Source organism: Plectrocnemia conspersa, unplaced genomic scaffold, assembly GCF_051122295.1.
Source record: "Plectrocnemia conspersa isolate PC_06_02 unplaced genomic scaffold, ASM5112229v1 ptg000002l, whole genome shotgun sequence".
Taxonomy (NCBI): Eukaryota; Metazoa; Arthropoda; class Insecta; order Trichoptera; family Polycentropodidae; genus Plectrocnemia; species Plectrocnemia conspersa.
The window spans coordinates 19,761,999-19,789,686 of record NW_028277166.1 but is presented as its reverse complement, the minus strand read 5'-3'; the positions used below and the strand labels follow the sequence as shown (position 1 = coordinate 19,789,686).

Sequence of the window (27,688 nt, the reverse complement as noted above, 5' to 3'; positions counted from 1 at the left end):
TCTATTTGTATGACTGTCTCCACTCACATAGTAGTACGAATTTAAAACTTTGCTCTTTACGCATCATTTACAAAAGGGCAATAACATATTTTGGCATCAAAGGGCGCAGGTGAAGCACTTAAGAACATGGTAAGCATAATATGCTTTCTAGGTTTGTACGGGTTATATATATTTACGAGGGGTAGTCGGAGAGTGTAGATCGAAAGCTTTTGGCCAAGATTCGCGTGATGTGACAGAACTTATCAACGTTGTGTTTGCAGTATGTGTCTAAAATGGCTGTGTCATACCGATTCTTAAGTGAGAAGAAAAAACTGATTTTGAAACTTACAACTAACTATTTTTTGATAATGATTAATAGGTTATTTAAACAAATAACAGAGGCAAAAGTGGTTTAAATTTAAGTCTTGGGATCATTTCAAATATCGTGATTTTAAAATAGCTATTTGTCGTTTTTATATCGTTATTTTGGTTCCCTCAAAATTAATAATAGTATTTATTTGAAAAACACAAACAAGAATGTCTGTCAAATAAATAGATTTTACGCGAGTATAATCGCGGGATTCATCGCGATTTTTTGCTTATGTACTTGTATTCTATATTTTGGCCGTGATTTTCTGGCCATGATCACGAATTTTCAGTAATTATATGAGTAAGTAACATATGTATGTTACTCATCATATAAAAAAAAAATTTTTACATTAATAAAAAATTACAAAAATTCCGCCGAGTGTATACATACACATCAAACTGAGCGTTCGGTGTGAGGTTTCAGCAATACGTACTCACCGGAAGAGAAAAGCTGTACGAAAGGAGGTATGGAGGCCGGGGGGTGTGCGGCGAGGCTTTGACGACGCCCCTCCACAACGTCCTTCAAAGCCTTCGCAGCCTCCGAGGAAGCCGTCGGCGCCCCGTACACCCTGATCGCTTCCGTCATGTCTCCGTCATCGCACTTGCACTTTCACATGCTAACAATACAACGTCACCATCGACCATCAAGATCTAGTGGTACATCCGCACGTAACGAAGGCGATCACATGCTACAGTCACATGGTAGGCCGGTGACTAGTAAAGTTCTGAAACGAAAAGATATGTACATGTACTACTATCAAAAATATATACAACTATCAACAGTATTATATAAAGTTTTATAAAAGTCGTTCAAAAGTATCTTTATTATTTAATAAATACATTACTTTTTACAAGCTGTATAATATTATTATATTTTGCTTTTAGATTCATATTATAATAGATTAAAATATATATAAAAATATTTGCGCTGTAAAAACGTGCCTAATAATTCAATTTTGTAAGTTTTTATCCAAAAAGAATTATTTATCTCTTTTGTAATTAGTCGTTCCATCATAAAGAAGCGAAAGACAAAATCAAAAACCAAGAATCGTTGTCTAAGGACTTTTTTTCAGACTTAATCTAAATACTTCACTAAGATTTATTTTACTAGCACTCACACTAAAGTGGATGCTTCAGAGTTCAAGGCATTCGAACTTGGACTACAACTAAGAGGAGGCCAATTTAACTTTAGACCAGCGAAGATCGCAGAAGCCGTCGCTTTTCTCTTTGGATCCACTAGTTTAGCTCAATGTTCGGCACTACTCAATTGTCGCACAACAAATTAAATAATAACAATAACAAGAAACTTTGTCTTAACAAATTAAGTTCCTGACCGGAAGATCCGCAAAATAGCCACGTACATATTATAGGTAAATATAAATATTATACAAGATGTTGGTGTTTTGCTTTCGCAAGCTTCCACAGCTAACAGGTGGTTGTGAGCCGGACGCCCAACTTTTCGCGTTTCTAGTTATTTTTGTGTCTTACTTCTCACCTCCCCTACTGTAGATATGTAGCATTTTTTCATAATGTTACTGTAACGATTTGTAAAATAAAGTTTTATTGCTTATAATTAATTTTTAAAATAATATTAAACATATTATTGAATTTGAAAATCTGAATATAAAACAAAATAATTTAAATATTGGCATAGAAAATCGCTGCTTAAAGCTCTTAATTGAAAAAAACATTCAACATTTAAATGTATTTACTAAATTCATAATATCATACTATGTTGGCTTTATTTTACGACATCCGGATGAGATTCGGCCTTATTCTTTGTTTATTATAACTAATTTTAATAACAAATGTATTTTCATACTTATAGTCTCTTGTCTTTATGTATTGTAGTAGCTCATAATCAGTCATCAGCATGTTGTTGTTCAGTTTCTTTTGCGGTTTAATTGGCACGTATTGCAGTATAGAAGGTTTTAGTCGAAAGTACGTCTCTGTTCTGTTCAAATTTTTTCTTTAACTAAAGAGTTAAAATAACATATCATGGTCGATGGCAGCCACAATGATATGTGCAAATGTTATGCAGCTACTGTTCACTGTAAATTTATTAAAAAATAAAGAAGTTATTAAATTTTTATTTTTAAATAATTCTTGAGCATCATATTATACATCCTAATAATTTGCTGTATTAGTTTTTTAAAGTAAGTATTTTAATTTATAAATATGTGTATAATACAATCTTTTTTTATAAATAAATATTACGGTTATTGTATAAAATATAATACAAAGCTTTTTATCTTATTTTACATTGTAAACATTATTGATTATTTACCAAGTGGCTTACTACAGTTTGAGTATAAATATACATATACTTAACATTTTTTCATGATAAAAATAAAACTTTATGTATAAAAGGCTGTATATTAAATAAATAAATAAGAAGAACTTCTATGTTAAAACTTTAGAGCTTTAAAAGCTTGTCAATGGATGTATATATTACTATGTTAAGTAAGGTAGTAAAAATTGTTCTTAAAACGCGTCCGAAAATGGAAGTTTGTTTAAAATAATATGAAGTAGTGTTCTTGTTGTTTTTCAAAATAATATGTGATGGAAAAAGGTACTTTTAAATAGCGTTTATCATATAGTTTACAAATCAGCTACCGACTATTTATAGCGGTACACCTGCACACTCGTATTTTTTTATTGAATAATTGAAATCGCACGTGTTCCCGCAGCTTAACTGGCTTATAAGGTTACAAAGCAAAGAAAATGGGCGTATAATTAGTGAGCTCGCGAATTTTGGGCTAAGTGAAAATTATAGCCGTAGATTTGTCACAATTAACGCGTTTAAAGGTGTGCCATGGCAAACACACTTAATAGAAACCTATATATATCTTGTTGGGGTAGATACCCTCAGATTTGGGACTGCCGTGCTATTTGCGAAACGTGCAGCAAAATTAGCCGAATATTTTAGCTTTTGGCAATTTAATGGCAACACACTTTCGTATTCTAATCTGCGTGTTACCTAACACCCGTTCCCGTTCCGTACCGGGGTCCATTTGGGTCCCTTTGGGGACGTTTATGGATAAAATTCTTGTAACGGCTCGTCGGTTACGGCGTGTTGTGTTTAAAGTTTAACGGAGTGAGGTGTTGCGAATTTGGTTAAAATGTGGAGTGTGTTAAGGGAAACTCTACATAAATTGAAAATTATATTTACATATGTATATATACATTGATTTGTAATACATATTTACAAAACATTTTATTCAAGGTAATATGATTCATTAAACTTTTACTAATTGCCTTAAGTAGTATAAATAAATTGGCGAAAATAATGAGACCAACATAAGTTTATATAAGCTTTAAAATTATTCAATTTAATAAATTTTAATGATATACGTATAGAGCGATTGTGAATATTTGGAGTAAATATTACTTCTTGCATACCTAATAACATTTATGATTGACTAAAATATTCCTATGATGAATATTATGGTAATAACATTATGAATCATATTTGTTTGATCTAGAAGCAGTTCATTTATATGTAATTTATTATTACTACACAAAAGTTGTGAAAATGATCATATCATGAAATACGTATGTTTTAGTTATTTGCAATTCCAGAGTTTTCTCAAAATAATAAAATAAGATTATAAAATTAGAATTATTATAATGATTGCTTTAGTATTAAAATAGTTACTATTGTATTAGTATGCAACTTACGATACGAATCCATGCCGGTTAAGGTTAGTCGAGTTAGTGAAATTTTGAGATAAGTGAATTTGAACTTTGAAACCTAATTTTAGTAAAGTCGAGGGTAACAACGATTGTTACAATATTAAGTACAATTCTAACCCGTCACGCCGGCATACAAAATTTCACAATAATTAATCTAATTACCAACCAAATCTATTTTACAGTCGGAACCTGCGTTAGAAAGGTCCGTGAAACGTCAAAGCTAAATTATTAACATTGCATAATAATTATAATTGATCATGTCACTGGTTATTATGAATACCGACGAAGGCCCTCGGCACATTATTTATCAGGGGTCTCGATTGCCAATAAAGGGCCTCGGCTAGGTCTACGAGGCGTATATTGAAAATTTTGTTTATGGTCCTATAAATTTCCCGGGGATGAAGTCCGGCGCCGTGTTGCGTTAAGATATTAAAATTCTTCGACGGGGTCCGAACCGACCCCGTGAACTTGATGGCTCGTTTTCATTCATGCGAAGGCCTAACACAAAGTGGCGCACTCGACTAAGAATACGACCTTATAAAAATGATCGTAAACATTTTACCTTTACACGCACGCTTGTGCTTGTGGAAAATGCTGCGTAAAGAGGATCGAAGGAAGTCGTAAAATGGACTGGTTTACTGATCAAATTCTGCAAAATAATAATTGAATTTGGGCCTGTCTTGTAACAATGGTCATATAAACGACTATAGACTTGCGTTGTTAACCCTTTTTGACATTGAAAAAAATTGAGAAATATTTTTTTACGAGTCTTCCAAAGAAGTTCATTAAATATTCATAGTATACACTTACAGATCATAAAGACCGATCTTCGTTTTACAATGAGAGATAATATAAGTATTATGTTAATATGATGATTTATGTTAAAAAAATAAAAAAAATATCTTATAATATACTAAATTTGGGGTAATTATTGCGTAAATAAAAGTACCCAGAACACATATATTTTTTTATAGGACGTTAACAAAATAAAGTTTATTTGTAAGGTGTCGTTATATTTAGATAACCTAAGTTCAAATTAATATTTAGAAAGTAAAAATAAAGGAAAACAGTTACAAGGATTGTAATATGTTTTATTTGAATGGCAGCCCTGTAGTTGTGATGTGACAGAGCTCACAAGTCTTAGTCACAGAAGCAATCTCAGCAAGTGCTGGAATCGTTTAGTAATTTAGTTCTGCAGCTGAATATTACCGCAAACTTTTTTCAAAATGACATAATGCATTCAAACTAAGGATAAAGTCTATCGTTTTACTGATAAAACTTGTAAGAAAAAATAATTTAGTTAAAAAAGATTACGTGCAATAGGTGCAGTTTAATTTTTATAATTTTTGTTCAAGAATCTCGTTCATAGGCTCACAAAATAAATTTTCAATGGTATCTAAATAAAATATTATTTTTGTGTCAAGATATATTATTCATTTCGATTTGTTACCGGTAACTAAATACTTTGTCGATAAGCAAAGTTTGCATATCATGATGAAACAGAAGTTCGCAACGTTAACGGATAACAACTGATAAAAAATAGATTTCAAGTAAAAAGCAACTTACTCTGCAAAAACAGATCTATCATTTAAAAATGGACTAAAACGTTAAAATGGAGAGGTCACATAAAATATGTCTTAGTTATAAAAACAGATTCATTTTAAAATAAAACCCATGAAAATAAATCAATATTTCATGTATAAAAGTATATTAGATTTTTAATGTGAAATACTTCATGAATATCATTACTCTCTAAATAATCTATGCCTTAATAAAAAATAAAAGTTAAAATGTGTATTGTTGAACTATATATATATTATTATTATTTATTTTTAAAAGTTAAATTAAGCTCTTTATTAGAGATTCTTAAAATTATATATGTACGAACTAATTTTTTTTCATGTATTCCGGTAGAATAATTTATTTTAGAAAAACCTAAACTGTGATGATCGTTTCAAATTGTATTGATATAATGCTCACTAATTTCAAAATTACGAAAGTTAAACCTAGGTATTTTGTGTTTAAAAAATTAACGGAGAGTACTTTAAATAAGAAACTTTTATTAAAATATTATTAAAAAAACAATATACGTGGTATATATTGTTTGAAAGATAACTGTTAATAAAATATACATAAAAAATAATAATTTAAAAATAATTTTTTATTTATGTAAGTCAACAAAAAGCCACTCAAACATTTATTTATTTTATTAAATATACTAAAAGAAATTCGCTTTTCCGATAATATGTAAATCTTAGGGAAAACGGTGATTTAAATATAATATTTGATGTGAAATGCATTATTTTTTATATTTGGACGTTTTATTTAGTATGATATAGTCTTTTTAGCAAATAAAATAAATCAAATTAATTTATTATGCATTAATTTGTATAGTCACATAAATATGCTCGTAAATTAAAATTAACTAAATTTTTTTTTTAATATATTTATTTTATTATTTTATATAAATTTATTAATATAAAAGTGTGTTTATATATATGCAACTATGTTTAATGATTGGTATTCAAATAGGTGTTAATTTACATTATGATTAATCTTATCACGAAGTCAAAGATTTTCTGCGGTAATTTGGCGTCGAAATCGGTACGTTCGGTACAATGATAAATGGGCTCATCCCAGCGGAGTAATTAATCCTGAAAATCGTTCCTGAAAATGAATCGGGATTATTCTGTAGCCGGAAGCCAGCCGGCAGAGTATTAAAACGAAACGGCACAATGGCCGAATTGCGAGAGAACTATAACCGGCGATTGCTTTTGCTTCGCGACGAGACGATAATCCAGAAATCAGAACACAGCGAATCCTTGATAAATAGCTTGGAAGCTGAATGTGGACCTAGTTTCCAAAAGTTACATTTGCAACATATAGCGTGAACCAAAAATTAAAAATGTATTTTTTAGCATTTAAAATAATAATATACGGTAAATCGATTTCCCAAAATAAGTGATTGCATTTTAAATCCCGTCTTTTGTCGTCAAATAACTATAGCTGATTTTGTTATATAGAGAAACTGTACTTCAATTAGTTTATATTTATAATAATTAAATATAATTTTTATATTACATATTTACGTTTATTGAGATACAAATGTATTAAATGTATGATAAAATTTATCAAAACATTATATGTAGCTAATCAAGATCTAAATTTTGTAAATCACGTGATATGATTTTATGTTTATCTTTTTGTGAGTATCTGGAATTTAACTTAATTTTACAGTTCTATTAGTAGTGAAAAAATCATTATTTTGATAAATATCAGTATTTAGATATAATTAATAAAAGCTTTATAATATATAAAATATAATTATATTATTGAGATGTATGTTTAATATGATCATATTAAGAATGCGACTGCGTGATGTAATAAAAACATAAGTATCGACTAATTTAGATAAATCTTATGTTTCATTAAAAGTTATATATGATTAAATTGTATTTATAGTATATTTAAAATACATAAATACATATGTACAAGACCAACATACCCTTCAAATCTGCTTTGAGTAGCACATCTCAAACGTTCATATACAATCAATATGTACGTCTTAATTTTGTTATTTATAAATCAACCACGTAACATTTTCTCATACCATTCTATACCGTAATTCAATTACTTGTCTTCCTGCGAAACCTTAAAATAAACGCGTAATTGAAATACCAAACGTGCATTATCCATTAAACGCAAAACATACATTTTGACCTTTAACCTTACTTGATTTTGCTTTAAGCATTCTCCTATCGATTCCACTTTAAATTTTCCATTTAAAATAGTCGATGTTTTTTGATAAATGAAAATTGGGTCGCTATTAAATAAATGAAAGATATTAGTTTTTGACATGGCAGATCAATACAATAAGACAGTGTTTCGCAAGGTTTTCAGTCCACGTTTTATTTAATTTTTGTTAAATTTATTTTGCTAGGCATTTCAATTTTCAACAATAGTTATAGTTTCTGTACTATAATTTTTATCAATAATTAATTAACTACTGATGAATGACTTTTTTATTTGTTAAGATTGGTCAAAGCGTTATTTCTTCAACAAAATAAAGTATTTGTTGTTTTGAGCATATATAAAAATAAGTCATTATTTATGTTCAAATATATATTTATCTATTATTTTTTGACTAATTTTATTTTTCAAGTATAAGTTAAAAGGCAAATAATTAGGTTTAAATTTCGAAAAATTCGGCAGTCAAATCAAAAACATTTTGTTAAAAAAATAGATTTTCCTTGTAGCTTTTATACGATTTTAGGCGTACCAAGATTAATTAGGGCTTTCAAATTTTATAAATCGTTTAAATAAAAAAATATAAGATTTAACCTTACTTGTAGAAAAAGATAAAATTAAATATTAGGAATCATTTTCACATTAATTTAGATACGTATTTTTAATGTGCGCAATATATTTTTAATTTCCAATTTTTTATTTCAATATCTGAAAACTCTCAAATATTTGAATTTTCAATATCAGATTTTGAACATTTGATTTCGATCGCCAGTTATTTTTAAAACCTATACAAGGGTGCGGATCTTAGCTTGAGAAACGCTGCTAAAAGAAAATAAAAAAATGGGGAATGTATAGCCAATTGTTTGATTAATGTTTCTCGGTCGATGAAAGAAAAGCCTGGTCGTGTTTGTTAAGAAAGCGATTTTCCGCCCTAGGCGTTTTCACGTGTTTAGAAGTGAAAAATTAGGCCGGTCGTAATTTATGCGTCCGCCCCGCTCGAATTACTTAGTGTTTTTTGGAGTAAGAAAGTGCAATGGAATGGGGCAGACCGGATATTAAACCTGCGAATATCGACAAAGGAGATGGCATGTAAAAAATCGATCGAAAGAATCGAGGCTCAAATAGAATTGTTAATTAAAAAGCTCGAAAAGTTCAATGGTAAAAACCGTTGATATATCAACCATTTATATATGTTTTAGTTATTTCTGATAGTTAAAAGATTTAAATACATATATACTTGTATTTTCCTATAATACTGTTAGTGACCCTATTCAATTTTAAGGATAAATACCTAATTGAAACATAGGTGCTTTATAACAAAAACCTGCAGAGAAATCGTCCCACGAGAACACCTAAGAAGTAGAAATGCGCGAAAACTTTCGAAAACATAAACAAAATATCTAACCATAACATTATTTAGTTGTTGTTTTATTTTATTCGCGTTAAAAGAACGAACTAGATAATAAACTTGCTTTGAAATGTCTACTCAGGATAAATACGCATGCGTAATTATAGAGAAAGAAGACTGAACATTTGTCATGATTGCTCACATTATACATTATTTTTATTTGTTAAAACTTCTCGTAAGTAACATAAAAGAATTAATAAAAATTCAGACATACCGCTGCGTGCTATCTACAAATCCGATTAGTTATAGCTTCATCAGTTTATTTAAGGATAAAAAGTACAAGCTATGTTGTTTCACTAAATATTGAACACTCAATGCCGCGTAAAATTCTAGCAGGAATTCCTTACGGAAGTTTGATCGGGCCGTTTCTCTTTATCTTGTATACGAACGATATCCCAAAAATACGTGTTTATTTATGTGCATTGATTATTTATTTTATTAATTTATTTAGCTTAATAGCTAATCTTTACATCTAACAAATTTAGTAAACATATATAAAAATATATAAAAAATACATAACAGAAAGAAAAAATATACAATAATAAAGACTTAATATTATAATATTTTATTTCTATATGTACGAAGGTGTTTTTTTATTCCATTTATAAAACCCGTTATATTTTTGCTGTTTCGGATTTCTCTTGGAAGACTATTATATAAATTAAAACCTCCGTACATAATTCCCCTAGCCGTACTCGTTTTCTTATACTTAATTATTTTTAAATTTTCTTTATTTCTAGTATTATATTTATGTACATCTTTATTTCTTATTAAATACTTATTAAAATAGTGTGGTAACATATTATTTTCTAACTTATATATAAATACTAAAACATTCATACTCAATATTTCTTGAACATTCAACCATTCTAATCTATCAATCATACTTTTACAATTAGTTAATCTATTTTTATTTAAGATTACTCTCATTGCCCTATTTTGTAATTTTTGCAACATTTGTTTATCTAATTTATTCAACATATTTAAAAGTGTTGCACAATAATTAAAATGGGGCAATATTATACTATTGTAAATTAATTTTTTTGTATTTATACTTAATATATTTCTTAATCTAGATAATAAACCTATTTTTCTACTAATTTTTTTTAATATGTAATTACAATGTTCTTTAAAGTTTAATTTTGTATCAACAATTACTCCTAAATATTTTATATTATCCACTATTTCTATATTAGAGTTATTTATTACTATTTTGGTACTATCATCTAACACATTTTTATAATTAATAAACATACATTTAGTTTTATTCTCATTTAATTTAAGTACATTATTCTTTAACCATATCTCTAACACACCTAATTCATCATTCAAATTACTCACAACTTCTTCAATGTTATCACCCATGCAATAGATCAATGTGTCATCCGCAAATAGATGAACTTTACATTTTTTTACGTTATTAACTATATCATTTATATATAAAACAAACAACAATGGTCCCAATTTAGACCCTTGTGGTACTCCATAATACACTAACCTCTCTTCAGAACATACATTATTTATCTTAACTTTTTGTTTTCTTTTATATAAGTAATTATTAAACCATCTCAAAACTATATCACTTATACCTATACTCTCCAATTTCTTCAACATTATTTCTCTGTCTATTGTTTCGAAGGCTCTCTTGAAATCCAAGAAAACTGCTCCAATGATTTTGTTTGTATCCTTAGCCAACAGCCAATCATTTATCACTACTTGTAATGCAGTTTCAGTGGAATGCTTTTCTCTGAATCCCGATTGTTGTTCACATATTATGTTTTGAGAAGTAATAAATTCCTTTAATTGTTTGATTACTACTTCTTCTATTATTTTTTCTATACACGGTAGCATGTTGATTGGTCTCATTTCTTCAACTTTTTTACTATTTTTTATTTTAGGTATAGGTACAATAGTAGCAATCTTTAAATTTTCAGGCATTTCTCCTAATGAGAGTGCTTTATTTATTAAATAATTTAATTTAGTTCCTATTATTTCCCATGTTTCTTTAATTATATTTATATCTAGTTCATCAGTACTAGTTCCTTTTTTAAATTTACATATTATGTTATGAATTTCATCTAATGATACTGATTTAAATTTACTAAATTTTACAATTAATGTTTTATTATTATATTGTACTAAATTACTAATCCTTGGTATTGAATTTACAATTTCTTCTATGCTCTCAATGTAATATGTATTCATCTTTTCTGCCATTATATAAGGATCTTGATATATATTTCCATTAATTTCCATTTTTATTATGTCGTTTTTCTGAGTTGGATTAATTAATTGTTTTATTGATTTCCACATCTTATTTGGATCATTTTGTATTTCATCTATCAATTTTTCATACCATTTCTTTTTAGCCATTCTTAATACTTTGACTGCCATATTTCTACATTGTGTGTATGTTTTCCATTTTTCATTAAAGACTTTATATTCTATTTGTTCTGTTTTTAATATTTGAAAAATTTTGTATGACTCATCTCTTTTCTTTATAGCATTTTTAACATCATCATTAAACCACGGTTTTGGGTTGTAACGATATTCCTTTTTAAAATTATATTGACTTTTTGATACAACTATTTTAACTAGTGCTTGTGGCCCTAAGCCAATCGCGACAAAATTACAAAAATCTTTTGAAATACTAAATAAATATTTTGAAAGGTGGAAAATAAAAATCAACCGAATAAAACAGAAGCAATTATTTTCACAACACAAAGACAGACTTTGCCACCATCTCTTCTAAATCAAAAAGGCGATAATGTCAAATGAAAAACAAGCGTTAAATACTTTATTTTGAAACTTCGCCGCCATTGCGGCCCTTAGACCAATATGTAATCGAAAAACGCGCTATGAAAAAGTAAATTGTAATATATAAACAATTAATTGGACCCATTTTAACAAATGCCTGTCTGGTGTGGAGTAACATCAGTAATATTATTTTTTCTAAATTATAAGTCATTTAAAAGCTAATAAGCAAAGGTAGAAAAATAATATATAACACACATTTTTTTAATAATTTAAAATGCATATTAAATTATAATAGCAACAATTAAAGAACACTGTAATTTCCATTCCAGAAAATATTATAAAAATATCTTGCGAAACCAAACTATTTTTATTTTTTATTGAATTTAGATAATAACTAATTGTAAACATAAAAATTGTTACATACTTAGTATGTCTGTAAAATTATTTATAATATTGAAATAAACGTATTTAAAAGAAATTATAAGAATTTTGAAACATGCTTAATCATTTATATCATAAAAATAAAATACGTTTCAGATGTAATTTTATATATTTATAATATATATAATATATATTATAATCAAACATCCCGATATATATTTTTTAAATTATTAGATTTAAGTGTCGGTAACTTAAGGTTGAAATTGCAGATTTTTTGAATTCACCCCTATTTAAATATAAATTTCACGATTGTAACTAAAACACTGAGACAAATTGCTCCAAGGCACGTTGTGCGCCCCATTAATAATTTTCAAGGGTGAAACCGGGTCCTGAGGGCAGAATTATTCAATTTCCATCCTGCTCCAAGTTAAGGATCGATCCGTGGTCGAACACTTGTCGAGCTTAGAATTGATTGTGGTAAAACGAATTGCAACACTGTTGCCGTTAGAGTTAATAGCGACTAATAACTGGTGACTTGTGCTGAAACGATCCAAAGGCGGTGATAAATTAGATTTACGAGTTGACGGTATTTGAGTGTTGCTATTTGTCACAATGTAGTGTTGATATTTTTAATATTGTGCCCGAGATTTCAGAGGTTGTGTGAATTAAAATTCAGCACTATACCGTGGGGTTTTAGAAGCAATTTTTCAAAATGGTATTTCTACGAATGAAACTTTGTAGCAAACGAACCGACTTCTAGGACTCGACATGCTCGTTCGCATGGAAAGATGCAATTTTTCAATTTAAAACTCTTCTCCGTTGGTGCAAGTTTAAAAAATGAGTAAATGTTACATTGTATTTTTATGTAAAAATGCATTATGCAAAGTCATCCTATGTAAGTTGTACCCAAAAAGTATAATAAAATACTTTTTATTATTCTATAATATTTTTATATAAACTTTAAAAATATGTTTTTCCAAATTCCATTATCAATTGCAGACCATGTCTCAATTAGCTTTTAATGTATAAAGTGCAAGGTTTTATAATTATTTAAAGCTTATAGATATTTTTTCTACAATACATAGCATCTATGAAAATTACTTATCTGTTTATTTATTTTATTATTAATAATAATAATATTTATATTAATTTAATTATTTGTTAAAATTAAATAATGACCATCCTGAGCAAAGAGGTAACTCCCAGTATTAAAAAAGAATACAATTAAATTTAAAATATTACATAGTAAAAATTAAGAAAAAAAATCTTACAATATTGAAATTAAATAATAATACGAACAGAACCAGCTCCTCATAGTTACCATTTGATAAATCAATGTGCAATGCCACATTTCCATTTCATGAAGTATCACTGAATTTTATATCAATATTATAAATTGTCATTAACAGAAAAAAATAATAAAAATAAAAAATTATTTATTTACATTAATTTTAAGTTTTAAATTCTCTGGAAACTAGCTACTGTTACAGTGTATTTTACTGCACTGAAGTGGTTTAGTTATAAACTAAAGAGGAAAGCTTAAACTTGAATTTAAAAATGACTTATCTAACATTTCGAGTGGATATAAGTGCCCATTTAAATTAACTGATATCTAAGATGAAAATCAGTTAGTATTCTAAATGTTCCAAATAGCGACGGCATTTGAAATTAAACAAAAATTGTGCCTATCTGAGAGTAAAAACAGTAAATAAATTCACAAAACATGTACGGCACTATTAACTATTTTATTAGATGACATTAAAAGTAGATTTTAAAATTTCAAAATACTAGCAACTCTATCTTTAATTAAATTTACATCACATAAGCAAACTTACAGATGTAATGTATATATTTAAAATTAGATATGTAATTTCAAAAATTATTATTTAGTAAGTACTATCTTTCTTATACTTTTATAAGTTTTCAACTGCATATTGAAAAATGTCCTGCACCCAAATTTATGACATATCTTGAAGAGTATGTTTATGTTTCCCGTATGAAGCATACAAAATGTAGGGAGCCCGGTCAAAAGTGCGTGAGTTAAATGAGCGCCGTCATATGAGCGTTATAAGAGCGCTTACCAAAGTAGCGCTGTAACAAAATAGCGTATGTCAAATGCGCAGACAGTCAAATGAGCGCTTAACAAAAAAGAGTACGTCAGAACGCAAGAGCGCAAAAATACTTGGAGAAAATCAAGTAATGAATATTTTAGGACTTAGTGTTCCATTGCAGAAAACCTAAAGTAGATACTATTTTAAAACAATTGGAAAAATAATAATCACTAATTACTAACTATCAAGCACGCTATGAATTTAAAAACATTAGTGTTAATTTTAGGTTTGAACCCCGGTCTTTTAGGTATTAGTCACCGACTTATTCTACTGGTTATATACAACGGTAATTTAAATGTGGGTCCAGGGGCTAGAATTGCCAATTTTTTAAATTCCGTCATAATAAAAAAATACTGATATGAAATATAAGCCAATATGCGCGTCTGCACAATAAATAACGCTAGGTGAAATGTGCTTTAATTTATCACAAGGGATGCCTTTATAAGTAGAGCATATATCAGAGTGTGGTAGGAGAAAATTGACCATAAATGTCCGCAGCAGTTTTCTCTTTGGCGTCGCGGTACAAATGACACTTTATGACAAAACGCCATTTTGCCAGAGCCGACCATTACTCTCGGCGCCGGGCAATCACAACAAGCAGAAAGCTTTCCGAACCAAAGTTTTATGGAATGGGGTCTTCTAGAACAGATGGCACGGAAGTAAGGGGGCGGTGGTTAGTAGTAGTATGAGGTGGCAAGCAACAGTTTGAACGATTTTGTAAACCGTTTTACATATTGCTTTCATCGAACTGGAAGTTAATTAATCTGTGTAAGATTTATTGATGATAATTATTATGATTATGCAAACTACAACATATTTTTTAACATAAATAAAAACTTCATGTTTAAGATAGTTTTGTTATTAGATAGAGACGTTTTTTAGGCTTTACAATATTTGTGGCTTAATACAAGAACAACCAATGTCATAAACGTTAATTGGTTAACTAGATTTTAAGGCTGACAGGGAAAAATTGTAAATAAGATTTTTTGATTGTTTTTTTTTAGGTAAATTATGATATATTTTTTTTTACTTTGGACGTTTTGTCTTAACTACAATACTTTTAAGTGTTTTTTTTTAATATGTTAATTTAGAAAATATATATATTATTTAAAGGGCACACATAACACTTTGTAAAAAAATAACAAGCTTTCATGCTTTAAAATAATAAAAAAAATCACATAATGTCTAATAGTACAAACGTGAACTACATGCTTTAACGAGCTAAAGCTAGATCATAAAAAGTTTCATTGTAAAGTCTAATTAATAAAACGAACGATTACCGCTTTCTATTCGCTGAAACTAATTATAACTTTTAAATCTCGGAACGGATAGTGGTCGGTACTAAGGGTTAAAAAGTGAACTTCCTGTGCCAAATCCACTATGTGTAGTTAGCAGCTTTTTATGTCGGAGTTAACAATATAACGATGTCGTTTCAAATGGGAAGCGAACCAAAAAGCGTAGCGCTCTTTGAACCCGGCCCTTTAATGTTTTAATTATTGTTTTACCGTTCCGAAAATATATGTTTGGGTTAATCGGTTCGCCAACGCACACTATTAATTATAATATGTACGTAATAAATTTAGTTGATTTATGATTATATATTGCATTTTATTATAACATGTTTAAGCTCATGTGTCACATTGTATAAATCCCTTAAGCTTTGCTATGAGTAAAAATATTGAGCCCATATTTTAAGTTTATATATAATACTATATGTACATATATACATATTTTTATTATTATCAATAATGGTTCAACACGTTAACTATTTTATTGATTTTAATACGTATTATAAATTAGTGATACGAGTCATTTGTATAATATTTAAAGACAAAAATAAATATTATAGCCACACAGTTTAGCAAAAAGTGCATCAAATATAAATTTCATAACATCTATATCTACTATATTATATAATAAAATTTAAAGCAACCGAGGATGTAATCATTTAAAATCAGATAAATTAACTGAAAAAAATTTAGGTCAGCTCACTTGTAATTGCAAGATTTATTGCTCGTTAGGTTAGTTTTCGCTAATAAAATACAACATTTACGATACATATATTTAAAATAAAAACCATGTAAAACAATAATAATAACTTTTGTATATATTTAGATTAAAAAACCTGACTATATAATTTTTTATTACGTTATAATTTAAAGGTTAAAATATTATATTTAAAGCCATAGAGGTTGCTTAAAAAAAGTACTATAAAAGTTTGACATATTTCGTGAAATGCTGTTTTTATGAAAACATTTTATGCTACATTTGTCAATGACACTACAGAAATGTCATCGAAGAGACTGCAAGATCATTTCTCAAAAGTCCTAGCTCGGCTTTCTAAATGGCGAAACAGAGCTAATGAAATTTAATTAATGAAGAATGATACTTATTTTCCGGAATCTTTTAAGCGTATAAATATGTTAAAATTATTAAATGGATTTATTTAGCATAAGCAACATTATGACCACTAACAAAATTGCTATCAACCAACATATAATACTATAAAGATTAGACCACAATTTAACTTAAATAAACATGTAATTTTATGGTTTTTATTTAAAGGAAGCCTCCAGTGGGAGACTTTCATTTTATTTTTATTTTTCCTTTCCCAATTGCCTAGTTGCCGAGAGAAACGAAAAAGAAGGAAATAAATACATAAATTATAAGAATTGTTTTTCGTCCAAGTAAACATAATGTATTTTATATAAAAAACCTCTGATGTCCTTATTGATTGAAACTCTTGCCTCACTCAAAGATAATTACACAAATATTGAATTTTAATTAAATATACGTTACAAGACTTTGTAACGATTTAAGTAAAATTAGCAAAAACAAAAAGTGATATTTTTAATATATAAAAAAATAAAAACCATATGTTGTTATTATTGCAAAAAAATAAGTATTACATCCATTGAAAAACAGTGAAAAATAAATATTAGGACTATTTCAATTGTATTATCAAACGGTTACTAAAATTTATGCTCAAAATAAAGAAACGAGTTTCAATGCTCACCCCAGTTATTCATTAGTTAAAACAATATCAAACGGTTATTATAAAAAACACATATATTCTCATATTATAATATTTTTTTAAATATCTTAAATTGTAAGAGTCATATTATCAACTAGTTTGATCAAGATATGGCTAAGCTTTTATATTTTAGGCATTCACGCACGAACATACAATATTTACATATTCATATCTTTATTAGACACATGTTACCTCCATATTCCCTGTCCCAAGCATTAAATTCGCATCCGACACGCTATCCAAAATGTATAAATGTCGCAGTTTCTCAGTTTTTCCTCCGACCCTTTGCACGCAGAATCGACTGATCAAATATACATTAGAGCGACAGAATAGCGCCAGTCGGGTATTCAAATGAAATTTCGTATATTTATTCAAGGTCCAGCGTCCCTGTCTGGCGGGATGATAAACCTTGGAGAGACGACCGGTGAACGGCCCAAGTCGAATGAATTGTGCGTGAACACATGCGAAATAAAAAAGTGGCCTAAAGAGCTTTTGATTAAGGTCCTACGGCGAGAACTTTGAGAATTGCAAAATAATTCATAAATTATTTTAGTGTATCGCTTTTCTACATGTTTTCTTTGAGAATATTGATAAATATACATTTATATACAAAATATAATTTAAATCTAATATGCTAAATTAATTTTCTTTTTAAATTTTAACTTAATTATGTATGTATGTAAGTGGTTAGTATATATATATAGATTTTATTATTTTTAAAAGTTGATACTTGTGATTTGGCAATGGTATTTTACTGTACAATAATACAAGCTTAAATAAATACGTCTTTCAAAACATTAACAATGTCTTTCATAAACAAATCCTGGCTGACCCAAGCTTTTAATTCGTAACAAACACAATTGCATTGTAACATTTCAGTACATTGTTATTTTGAACTGTTGCAAAAACCGATCATCACATACACATAGCACATCCCTCGGCCTCGGTGATTTATGGTTATCTGTTGGGAGGTATCGATTGTGCTACATAGTAGTAGCAGAACGTCACAGGGTAGCCTTGTCCACATTTGAATTATCTCAGCAAGCAGAGGCTTTGTTTCGGATCGGGTACAAAGCGGCCGCATTGTTCGAAGCTGAGAGCTGATAATTGGTCCGCGAGCTTTCTGCTCTGCAAACGATGCGGGCAAAAGCTCTCGTGGTCTGCGAAAGTTGCCACCATCGTCTGGCCGAATTCGCAGGGAATCGGATTAAAATGTAGCCTTCTGAAGTGGGTATTAATTAGCAGGTAGAGTTACGACTTCGAAGTTGTTCACATTTAGCCAGTGCTCATTCGTCGCTAAGTTAGTAATAAATCAAACAATAGCAGTGTACAACAGCTTTGCACATAATTTCTGGCAAAAATAAAAGAAAACTTAATTCACATATACAATTACGCAGTGGTTTGAACTTTAGTATTCACTTATATGTTTAAGATATAGTCAATTGCATGCTACAGCCAAAATTAAAAATAATATATTTACTAAAATAGTTGTTAATTGTTGGTAATGTATTATAAGTATTTGTGCTTTTTGAAAAAAAATTAATATTATTGTAGTCTATGAACAAAGCGGGGTAAATTTTTTTAAATATATTTACCACAAGTTAAATTTACACAGGATTTAATTATTTTATTTACTTGTTAATTTTTATAATTAAAAATGGAATATGAATATCAAAAAACAAGTTTTCCTTTAAACCCCTCAATATTCGCATTGATTTGATGTTTCCAGGAACAAAGAGAGACTGTTCAGGTCGTATAGAGTAAAATATTCATATTCATGTGCACAATATAGCGATAGCCAGAGAAATTTACATATTATATTCTCTGTTGTAGAGAATATAAATGAAACGTACCGAAAGATGTGTCACAGATGTGTGAAGGAATTTTTCAAGAAAGAATAATTCTCAAAAGTTCTGCCTTTCATTCGTTCGATAAAGTCAGCTATTTTGCATAAAGTAATAAGGAACGTCAATAAAAATTATTTTATTCAGTAATATGAAAGAGGCGAACGTATACAAAATATTATTTATAATATAATATATAAATAAAAAAATCAATTAAATAAAAATAGTAATATAATTTATTATATTAAACGGCATAAAAATTAATACCTTACAGTAAAAAAAATATTATATTACATTCTTTAAGTAATTAGGCATTAATTATTAATTATTAGACATTGAACGCATAAATTTAGCCGATAAGTATCTAACAATTCCGATTAGTTATTACCCCATTACCGTAATTTAAAAAAATGGTAAAAAAGATAATAATTTTACATTTTAAATATTCTCTAGAGAATAAAATTAACAAAAAAGAGTTTGGTTTCTGACGAAAAATATATACGCTAATTATAATATAAAAAATGTGTACGGTTTATTTTAATGTTAAATATAGAAAACGCTTTTGACACGGTATGGCATAACAGTTTGATTTACAAACTAAACAAATATAAGACCCCCAACTATTTGTCACACTAAATACACTCGGTAGCTATGTTTTTTTTTTATACCAGAAGCTTCGTTGTTCCACTAATAATGAACACTTGATGGCGGCTGGTCAAAAGAGCGTGCGTCAAATGAACGCCGTCATATGAGCGCTGCAAAATAAGCGCTGCATCTAAAGAGCGCTAACCACAGTAGCGCTATAACAAAATAGCGTACGTCACATGCACAGACAGTCATATGAGCGCTTGACAAAAGAGAGCATGTCATAGAGCGCAAAAATACTAGAAATCAGGTATACAAAATATAAGTAAATAATGAGAAATTTAGAAAGAATAAAAATTCACGAGATATAGGCGGTAAAATTAGTATTTTATGTGCCAGGGCGTAATGACAATTAAAATGAATAGGCAATGAAAATATTATTCTTTATTAATTATTACGTACATACTAAAGTATGGCTTCTATCTCCATACATAATATATACATATATTTTGTACTAAAATAAAACGCTGATTTTAAATTTATCATTAGAATTGTTCATTAATGCTTCATTAAATTGACAAATAATTATCGACTCGACTTGCAATAAATGCGTACAGTTATAGAGCAGGTATATGGCCTGCTAGAACTTTTTTTTATATATTTTAGACAACTTAATTTACAATTTATACAATCCGGGGGAAGTTTTTTAATACTTGTCAGTGGGATAATCGCATTGTGATATCGACTATCGATAGAACAAAGTATTTTTATTAGATATTGTCACATGAGATGCTAATGCAGCTGAATTTAACAACTAATAACATACGGAGCAGGACAAGAGAAGGTAAGAATCTTATGATACGGTTTTATATCAAATATTACTTATATTTTACGCCCTAAATCTTACTTATACTATTAATAAGATTTGTTTTTTTATCCCTACACTACTCATAAAAGTTCATATATATTTATATAAATATTTGAGCAGTACCTTTATTGCTTTGGTCGCCAGAAGATAGTATATCCGTCGCTTGTCTCATCTTGCGACATATTTTGCTATCCTCGATTAAGTATTTAATAAGACTTTCTCCTCGGCTGCCAGTGAGGTGTCGAGGGTCCTTGTGTATGTATGTGTATAGAATCTGCAAACAAACAAACATTTCAGTCACGAAATCTGCTTTGAGACGAAGATCCATTCGGTTTAATTTCGCCGCGGAGCGTGCAAACACGGCGAACGTTTAGCGACTTCAGACTTCAGAGGGCTCGGGGGTAATCTTGTGGTTTCTTTTAGCATGAGATGCCTAAAAGAGCGAAAATATGTTCAAAGGTAAAGGGAAACCTTCGAAGGTTTTTTCGTATACATATACATATATAAAAAAATATATGTAGGTATTCAAGCAATTTTTACCATCGGTGTGCCCCATTATTTATTTACATTTAAGTAAAAAAATTAAAGCAGCATAAGTTTATAATTATAGTAGGCCGATGTATATTATCATATTATCTAGTTTTATAAAATTAAACAAATAGTTTTTACGTGTTTATTATATTGTTTTATTATGTAAGTACCAACTAGTAAATAAATGAAGAGTTAAGCCAGAAAATTAATATCGATCTGTGATTAAGAAGTTATTTAACTTTTAATACAAAATGTAAAAAAAATAACTCTTTCTTATGCAGCGGTTTTAAAACATTTAAAAATAATAGTACTAATTTTATTTCTAAAAAAAATACTCGAAAATGTAGCAAATTCAATTAAAAACGTACAATAAATAAAATAACAAAAACAATTTTTATGTTATATATCATATAATTTTAGTGCCTTATTAAACTAGTTGACCAACTTTTTTAAGAGTTTAATAACAATTTGACAATTTATGAGAATGTTATATCTCGAAAGCAAAAAAATGTATAAATTATTTAATGCTCAAAGTTACATAAAATATTTTTTTGGAAACTTTTTTATTATTCCAAATATATATGTGAAGACCGCATTTAACGCGAGCTATTTCGAATGGAAAACTCGATAGCTCATTACGCCTATAAAAACATTTTTAACGCGAGCGTTTCGTACGCATGAACGCAATTACTTCTAAGCACGGTATAAAAAAAACGTTGATGCGTAAAGGTGTACGCTTTGTGGGTAGAATAAAAGAGCCGAACGAAATTGGAATATTTAAATTGGCGATTAGTTTTTATGTGAAACATCCTTGTGGGCGTCTAAACAACTTTTGCAGTAATTGAACTAAAATACCCCAAATCAATCTAACCTACGGTAATCATAATCCCTTTTTCTTATTTTATAGGTGTATAATCTGAGTATTTTGCTACACTTGTATTAGTGCACATTTTAACTCTAAAAAAAAAAATTAGCCCCAAAATTTACGACGGCAGATTTTCTACCAAGTAAAAAATTTATACAAAATTGCATGTTATGTTAATTTCTTACAAAAAAATGCAAACTACGGGCAAAAAATGCTAAAACGAGAACAAAAATTACAGATGCAACCGAATTATTATTGCTTATCATCACAGTGAAATGTGAAGCAATAGAGGCACTACATACGATCAAATTTTACAACTTTTTAACTAGAGGGCTGACCGTTTTTTCATAGTGCATACTTGAAAATATATAATATTTTTTTTCCGCGCGCCGGATTTGCCTTGCGAGCCATAGTTTGCTAACCCCTGATTTAGTATGTATTCCTATCTCCCCCGCCATTATTTGATATCATTCGTAAGATCAAGCAAAAATATACATATAAATATAAAGGCAGTGCGATGTTGTTTTTTCATTTGAAAAAAATGGTTAACGGATCGGTTTTTAATAAGAAGATACATTTATCGGCAAATACGTATTTATTATTTCAGTAACATTTAATTCTATTTTACAGAACCTCAAGAACTAACAAAATTAATTTGTAAAATTCTAGATTATTATTTTTGATTTATGAACTTTATAAACAATGACAAGTGTCCAAAACTGTTACTTTACGAAACAATTACTGAAAGCGGAAACTTTAAACAAGAAACTTGTTCACATACATGCTCACTAAATTCATTAATGTTCATTGTTATTTTGGGCCGAAATAAAAACATGTACTACATGTCTAGTTATAATGAAAAGCTATAGATATATTTTGTAGACTCATCTTAATATATAATTTATTAAAATAGTTTTCTAATTTATATTAAAGTATATACAATCCACATTAATTTAAATTAACACACTTGAGCGCTTTACACGGACACGTAAATATTTGCTTGAAGCTCTAAACAACAATCAATTTGTTCCATATCCGTATTTAAGTGTTATGTTACGTTTAATTTAAAGCATCCGAGGGTCGTTCAGGTCGTTATTACTAAAGGGTCCAAATTGACAAGGCAGGATTAGTGGGACCCTGAGAAACCGCAGGACATGGCAAGGGAGAAAGGAACCGCTAGAATTACAATCGAATCGCGAATTAACATTCTCTAGCAAAGGTGTGTGAAAATTTCGCAAGCAAAATTATTTCTGGATGATGCTGATGAGGTACGCTTTTGAGATAAATTGCTTAATTAAACCCGACAAAGCCACACAAGCAACCGTTTCGCGGATTTCGCACAAACAATATTTGCGAAATTAACCATACACGGATAATGAATTAAGGATTGCAAATTAAATAGGAATTTAAATCAGCCTTTGCATGTTTGTCTGTTTAGATTACATACATACACAGGGTTGTAACTAGCTTTTAATGATTCATGTGTAAAGTTAAATTTTTGGTATTCTATTGAATTTGGGTAAAATAATAGTAATAATAATATAACATTTATTTATATGATCTTATATATGTACACAAAAAAGTTTATATGTATTAAATAAATTATTATCAGCGTTATATTAAGAATAATATATTTAAAAATAAAATAATAGAAACGTTGGATAATCAATCTTGTTTGATATTCGAACTTGAATAATTTTAAATTACTTGCTCAAACTTATCTCGGACGAAATCGGGAAGAGTGAGAGTTATTTCAAAAGCATAATTAATATTTTAATATGACTCAACTAATCCAAAGTCATAAAGAGCATGTAGAATATTGAGCGAATTTCAGTTTTTATGTTGTGTGTTAGTGTCGAGGCTTTAAACTTTAAGCTTTGAATATAAGATTTTAGCTCGTACATATTCAAATCTTTACTATACTTGTTATAAACGCTTACAGATTATGAAGACCAGTCATAAAAAAAGAAAAGCTCGTCACAGATTTTCACTTTAATTTAATATATAAAATTGTTTTGAAAACTCTGCAGATTTATGATTATTTATCGTGCAACTTTATCTTTTATGAATATATGTATATATTTTTAATCTGCTTTCTCTTTATTATGAAATCCAAAATATCCAATAGTTACAAATATTATTATAGTATTTTTTTAAGTACTTAAAAGTTCTCCTCATAAAATATTTTGTTGTAATGATATATATTATAATGCAATGCTATACCATTTTTAGGTTTTGAAACTTTGATAAGATTTCAAGTATTTATGAATCTTTGCAAAAACAATAATAATTGCTAGCTTATAACTGTACATTAAATCATGTTTTTTTTATCTTTAAAAGACTTAAAAAGTACTACTATAACTCGCACGCTAAGAAAATATCTTATTTGTAAAAAGGATTAGAATATTTATGCAAAAAAATCTGATAGTTTACTTTATTTATTTGACATGATGTTTTTATTGAACTACCATAAAAATATATTCTTAAGTTATAGCTGTAAGGAACATGCTTATTGAAATAATAAAAGTCCGTGTTTGGTGATGTGTATATGTTACAGTTAATGTGTATTTTTCAGTGTAATTATATTTTTGCTAGTAGAAATATAATTTCACTTACTATCAAACAACTGATTTACATTTTCACAGGTCAATATCAATGAAACTCTACTGTTACACGTACGTTTAAAAATTTTTGACTTTAACATATGATGTGTTGCTCTACTGTAGTTAAAACTCAATTAACATCATTTTATGTTCGAACTCAAACCTAACCTGAACGAATATAATAAAGGTATAGTTAGGTTTAAATTTAAACATAAAATAAACGTTTCGCAACTGTCAAATTAAGTTTCGAGCTTGTAAGTTTGCGAGCATCTTTTTACTAATTTAATTGACAAAAACGTTTTTTTATTCAATTAAACATGCAAATAAATGCCTGTTAAATGACAGTTTAGAGTTAAATACGATTACACTAGCACCTGTCAGTGAAATTAAATTTTCACTAGTAGAAATATATATGTATACTGATATAATCTCACTAAAGTTATAGAAGAAATATATTTTCTTAGGTAATACACATTTATTGTAACATACATATATAAATTATACATTTTGTATAAAAAAATGCAATTAAATAAACACAAAAATTGTATTAAAAGCTTTAATTACTTTAAAATTGTTTAATATTTATAACTTATCAAATCATTTTGTGTGTTAATTTGCTTTTATTAATTATTAATATTTTAAGCTACTAATTAGCAATTAAAAAATATATTTAATAAAGTATGTGTACACCTCATTAACTTTAGATTTGATTATTTTAAATTAGCTTAAATGCTTACATTGGAAATAGTGCTTAACTATACTTTTTAATGTGAAAAGGACTTTTTTCTGAACTGTAAAAACTGTTTTACGACATCAGATGCCATAAAAAAGGTGAATAAAATGGACAAATGTGTACTGTTGAAACTGACTAAAAAAAATACTATCAGAAACGTTTCGAAAACAAAAGAAAATCATTCTTAAAGATAAATATTATCTGCAATGAAAAAAATATTTTCTACGATCACCAGAATAGCAGAAAAGCTCCAAAACATACTTTAATTTACAATTAAGGTAACAGTTTGGTGATATTCTGGAGAAATAATGATTTATATGTTTTTGAGAAAGTAAATAATTTTGTTTATCCTATATTTGTAAACAGACTGAGAGCGATATTGTAAGATGATAATTCGGTACCAAATACTTTTTCAGATCATCCTTTTTTTATACCTCACCTTTTACAATTAAGAGAAATTTCTTTGTAGCGCCAAATTTAATAATAAAAGTGATATTAATAAAGGATTTGACATTTTACTAACATCTAGAAATATTTTTTATAAACAAGGAATTCATTCATTATTAAATCGTTGGCAAAAGACAATTTTTGTAATTTTATAATATTACAATTGTAGTGAAAATAAATATAGCGTTATATATCTCTCTAAATAATTTGCTATGTGTATGTAACTGTCAAATATTATATATAACAAAAAAGAAAATATTTTTTCTTTTATAATTGCTTTACCACGATTTTATCAAATTAGCTAATTACACATTAATTGACAGCTTATATATATATATATATATATATATATATATATATATATATATATATATATATATATATATATATATAAAAATCAAGTTATTGGTAAAATTTATATTTATTATATTTAATCAATGCCTACTGCTTTATAAACTAATAATATAACAAATAATTGTTATTATCAAATAAATAATAAACATTATAAGATATAGAATATAAAATGTATAATCTGTCACAGTTCCATTTGTAGACTCGTAAGCAATATTAATATTTATCAATCGAAAACTTTTGCTTAATACTTAAAAAGCATTAGGAATAATCAACGTAATTAAAACTTATGTTTTAATTTTAATGGTGTATATTTGTATAACCCTTGCTATAAAAAATAAAGACAAAATAATTTAGATGCAATCGCTTTTGCCATACAACGTCTGATAAGGGCATATAAAATCTGAATAAGGCCTACAATATGATACCAATTTTATAGTATACGCAAATGGTAATAGCAGCTTCACACATTGTGTGAAGCTGTGTTTATTGTTATTATGTGAACACGTTAGAGCAAATATTAGGTATTTTCGTAATATTAGAGCGGCGGTATATTCCCTGTTGGAAAATGGCTGATGCAAATGGTTCCATGCGCTGCTGCTGTTGAATTACAAGAATAATGGGTATACATAGGTGTATGTTTCGTACTGTAATATACAATTCATACGTACGTGAGCGGTTAGTGGATAAAAACGCTCCACGTATAAAACCTGAGTAAAATTTACGATAGCAATTAATTTTGGGAAATAAAATAGCTTGCCATATTATTCACAAGTAGGTATAACACGTATATTTGTATTTATTTTACGAACATGTATTATACTAGTGTGTATTCAAGGGAATTACATTTTAAAGCTAACACAAACATGAATTGCCCGATTTTAACATAAAATATAGGGCGGATTATATAGGAATAATATGGTAAGGTATATATTAAAATTAGATATCAATCCGTGAGATTCTAATATGATCGCTTAAATTAGTACAGAATTGAAAACAGTGTGAGCTTTCTAACAACATAACTAGCATCCAAAGAATGCCTTGTTCATTATTGATGAAAAAACATTAAAAAAAACTTTGTTTTCATCTTGAAAAATATGTTGTAGAATTAAATTACAATAAGGAACGGAAATCATATTCAATCAAATAGAAAATACCTAAATTTTAAACATATTTAGCATTTATCATTTACCTGAAAAACAAACTACATCGAGTCGAAATCCATTGCGAATCCAAGTCAACACAAAATGCAATTTCATTAACTCTGCGCTGAAATCTCTCAGCCAAATGGGATTTTAAAGCACACTGGTCACACAATAAAGTTATAAAAATCTATATCACAGATAAAAATCACATTTATTCGGTCAAATAGGTCCTAT

General features: G+C 28.3%; 1 protein-coding gene across 1 annotated transcript in view; it reads right to left on the bottom strand.

Moving 5' to 3' along the window:
• LOC148237983 (5-hydroxytryptamine receptor-like) overlaps positions 1–27,688 on the bottom strand; it is a 266,837-nt gene that overhangs the window by 128,644 nt on the left and 110,505 nt on the right. The window contains exons 2-3 of the mRNA XM_088181218.1: positions 20,903–21,053; positions 787–1,073 (exon numbers count right to left, since the gene is read on the bottom strand). Coding sequence (XP_088037344.1) covers positions 787–934 — 148 coding nt within the window. The 5' untranslated portion in view covers positions 935–1,073; positions 20,903–21,053. The remainder of the gene's footprint in view (positions 1–786; positions 1,074–20,902; positions 21,054–27,688) is intronic.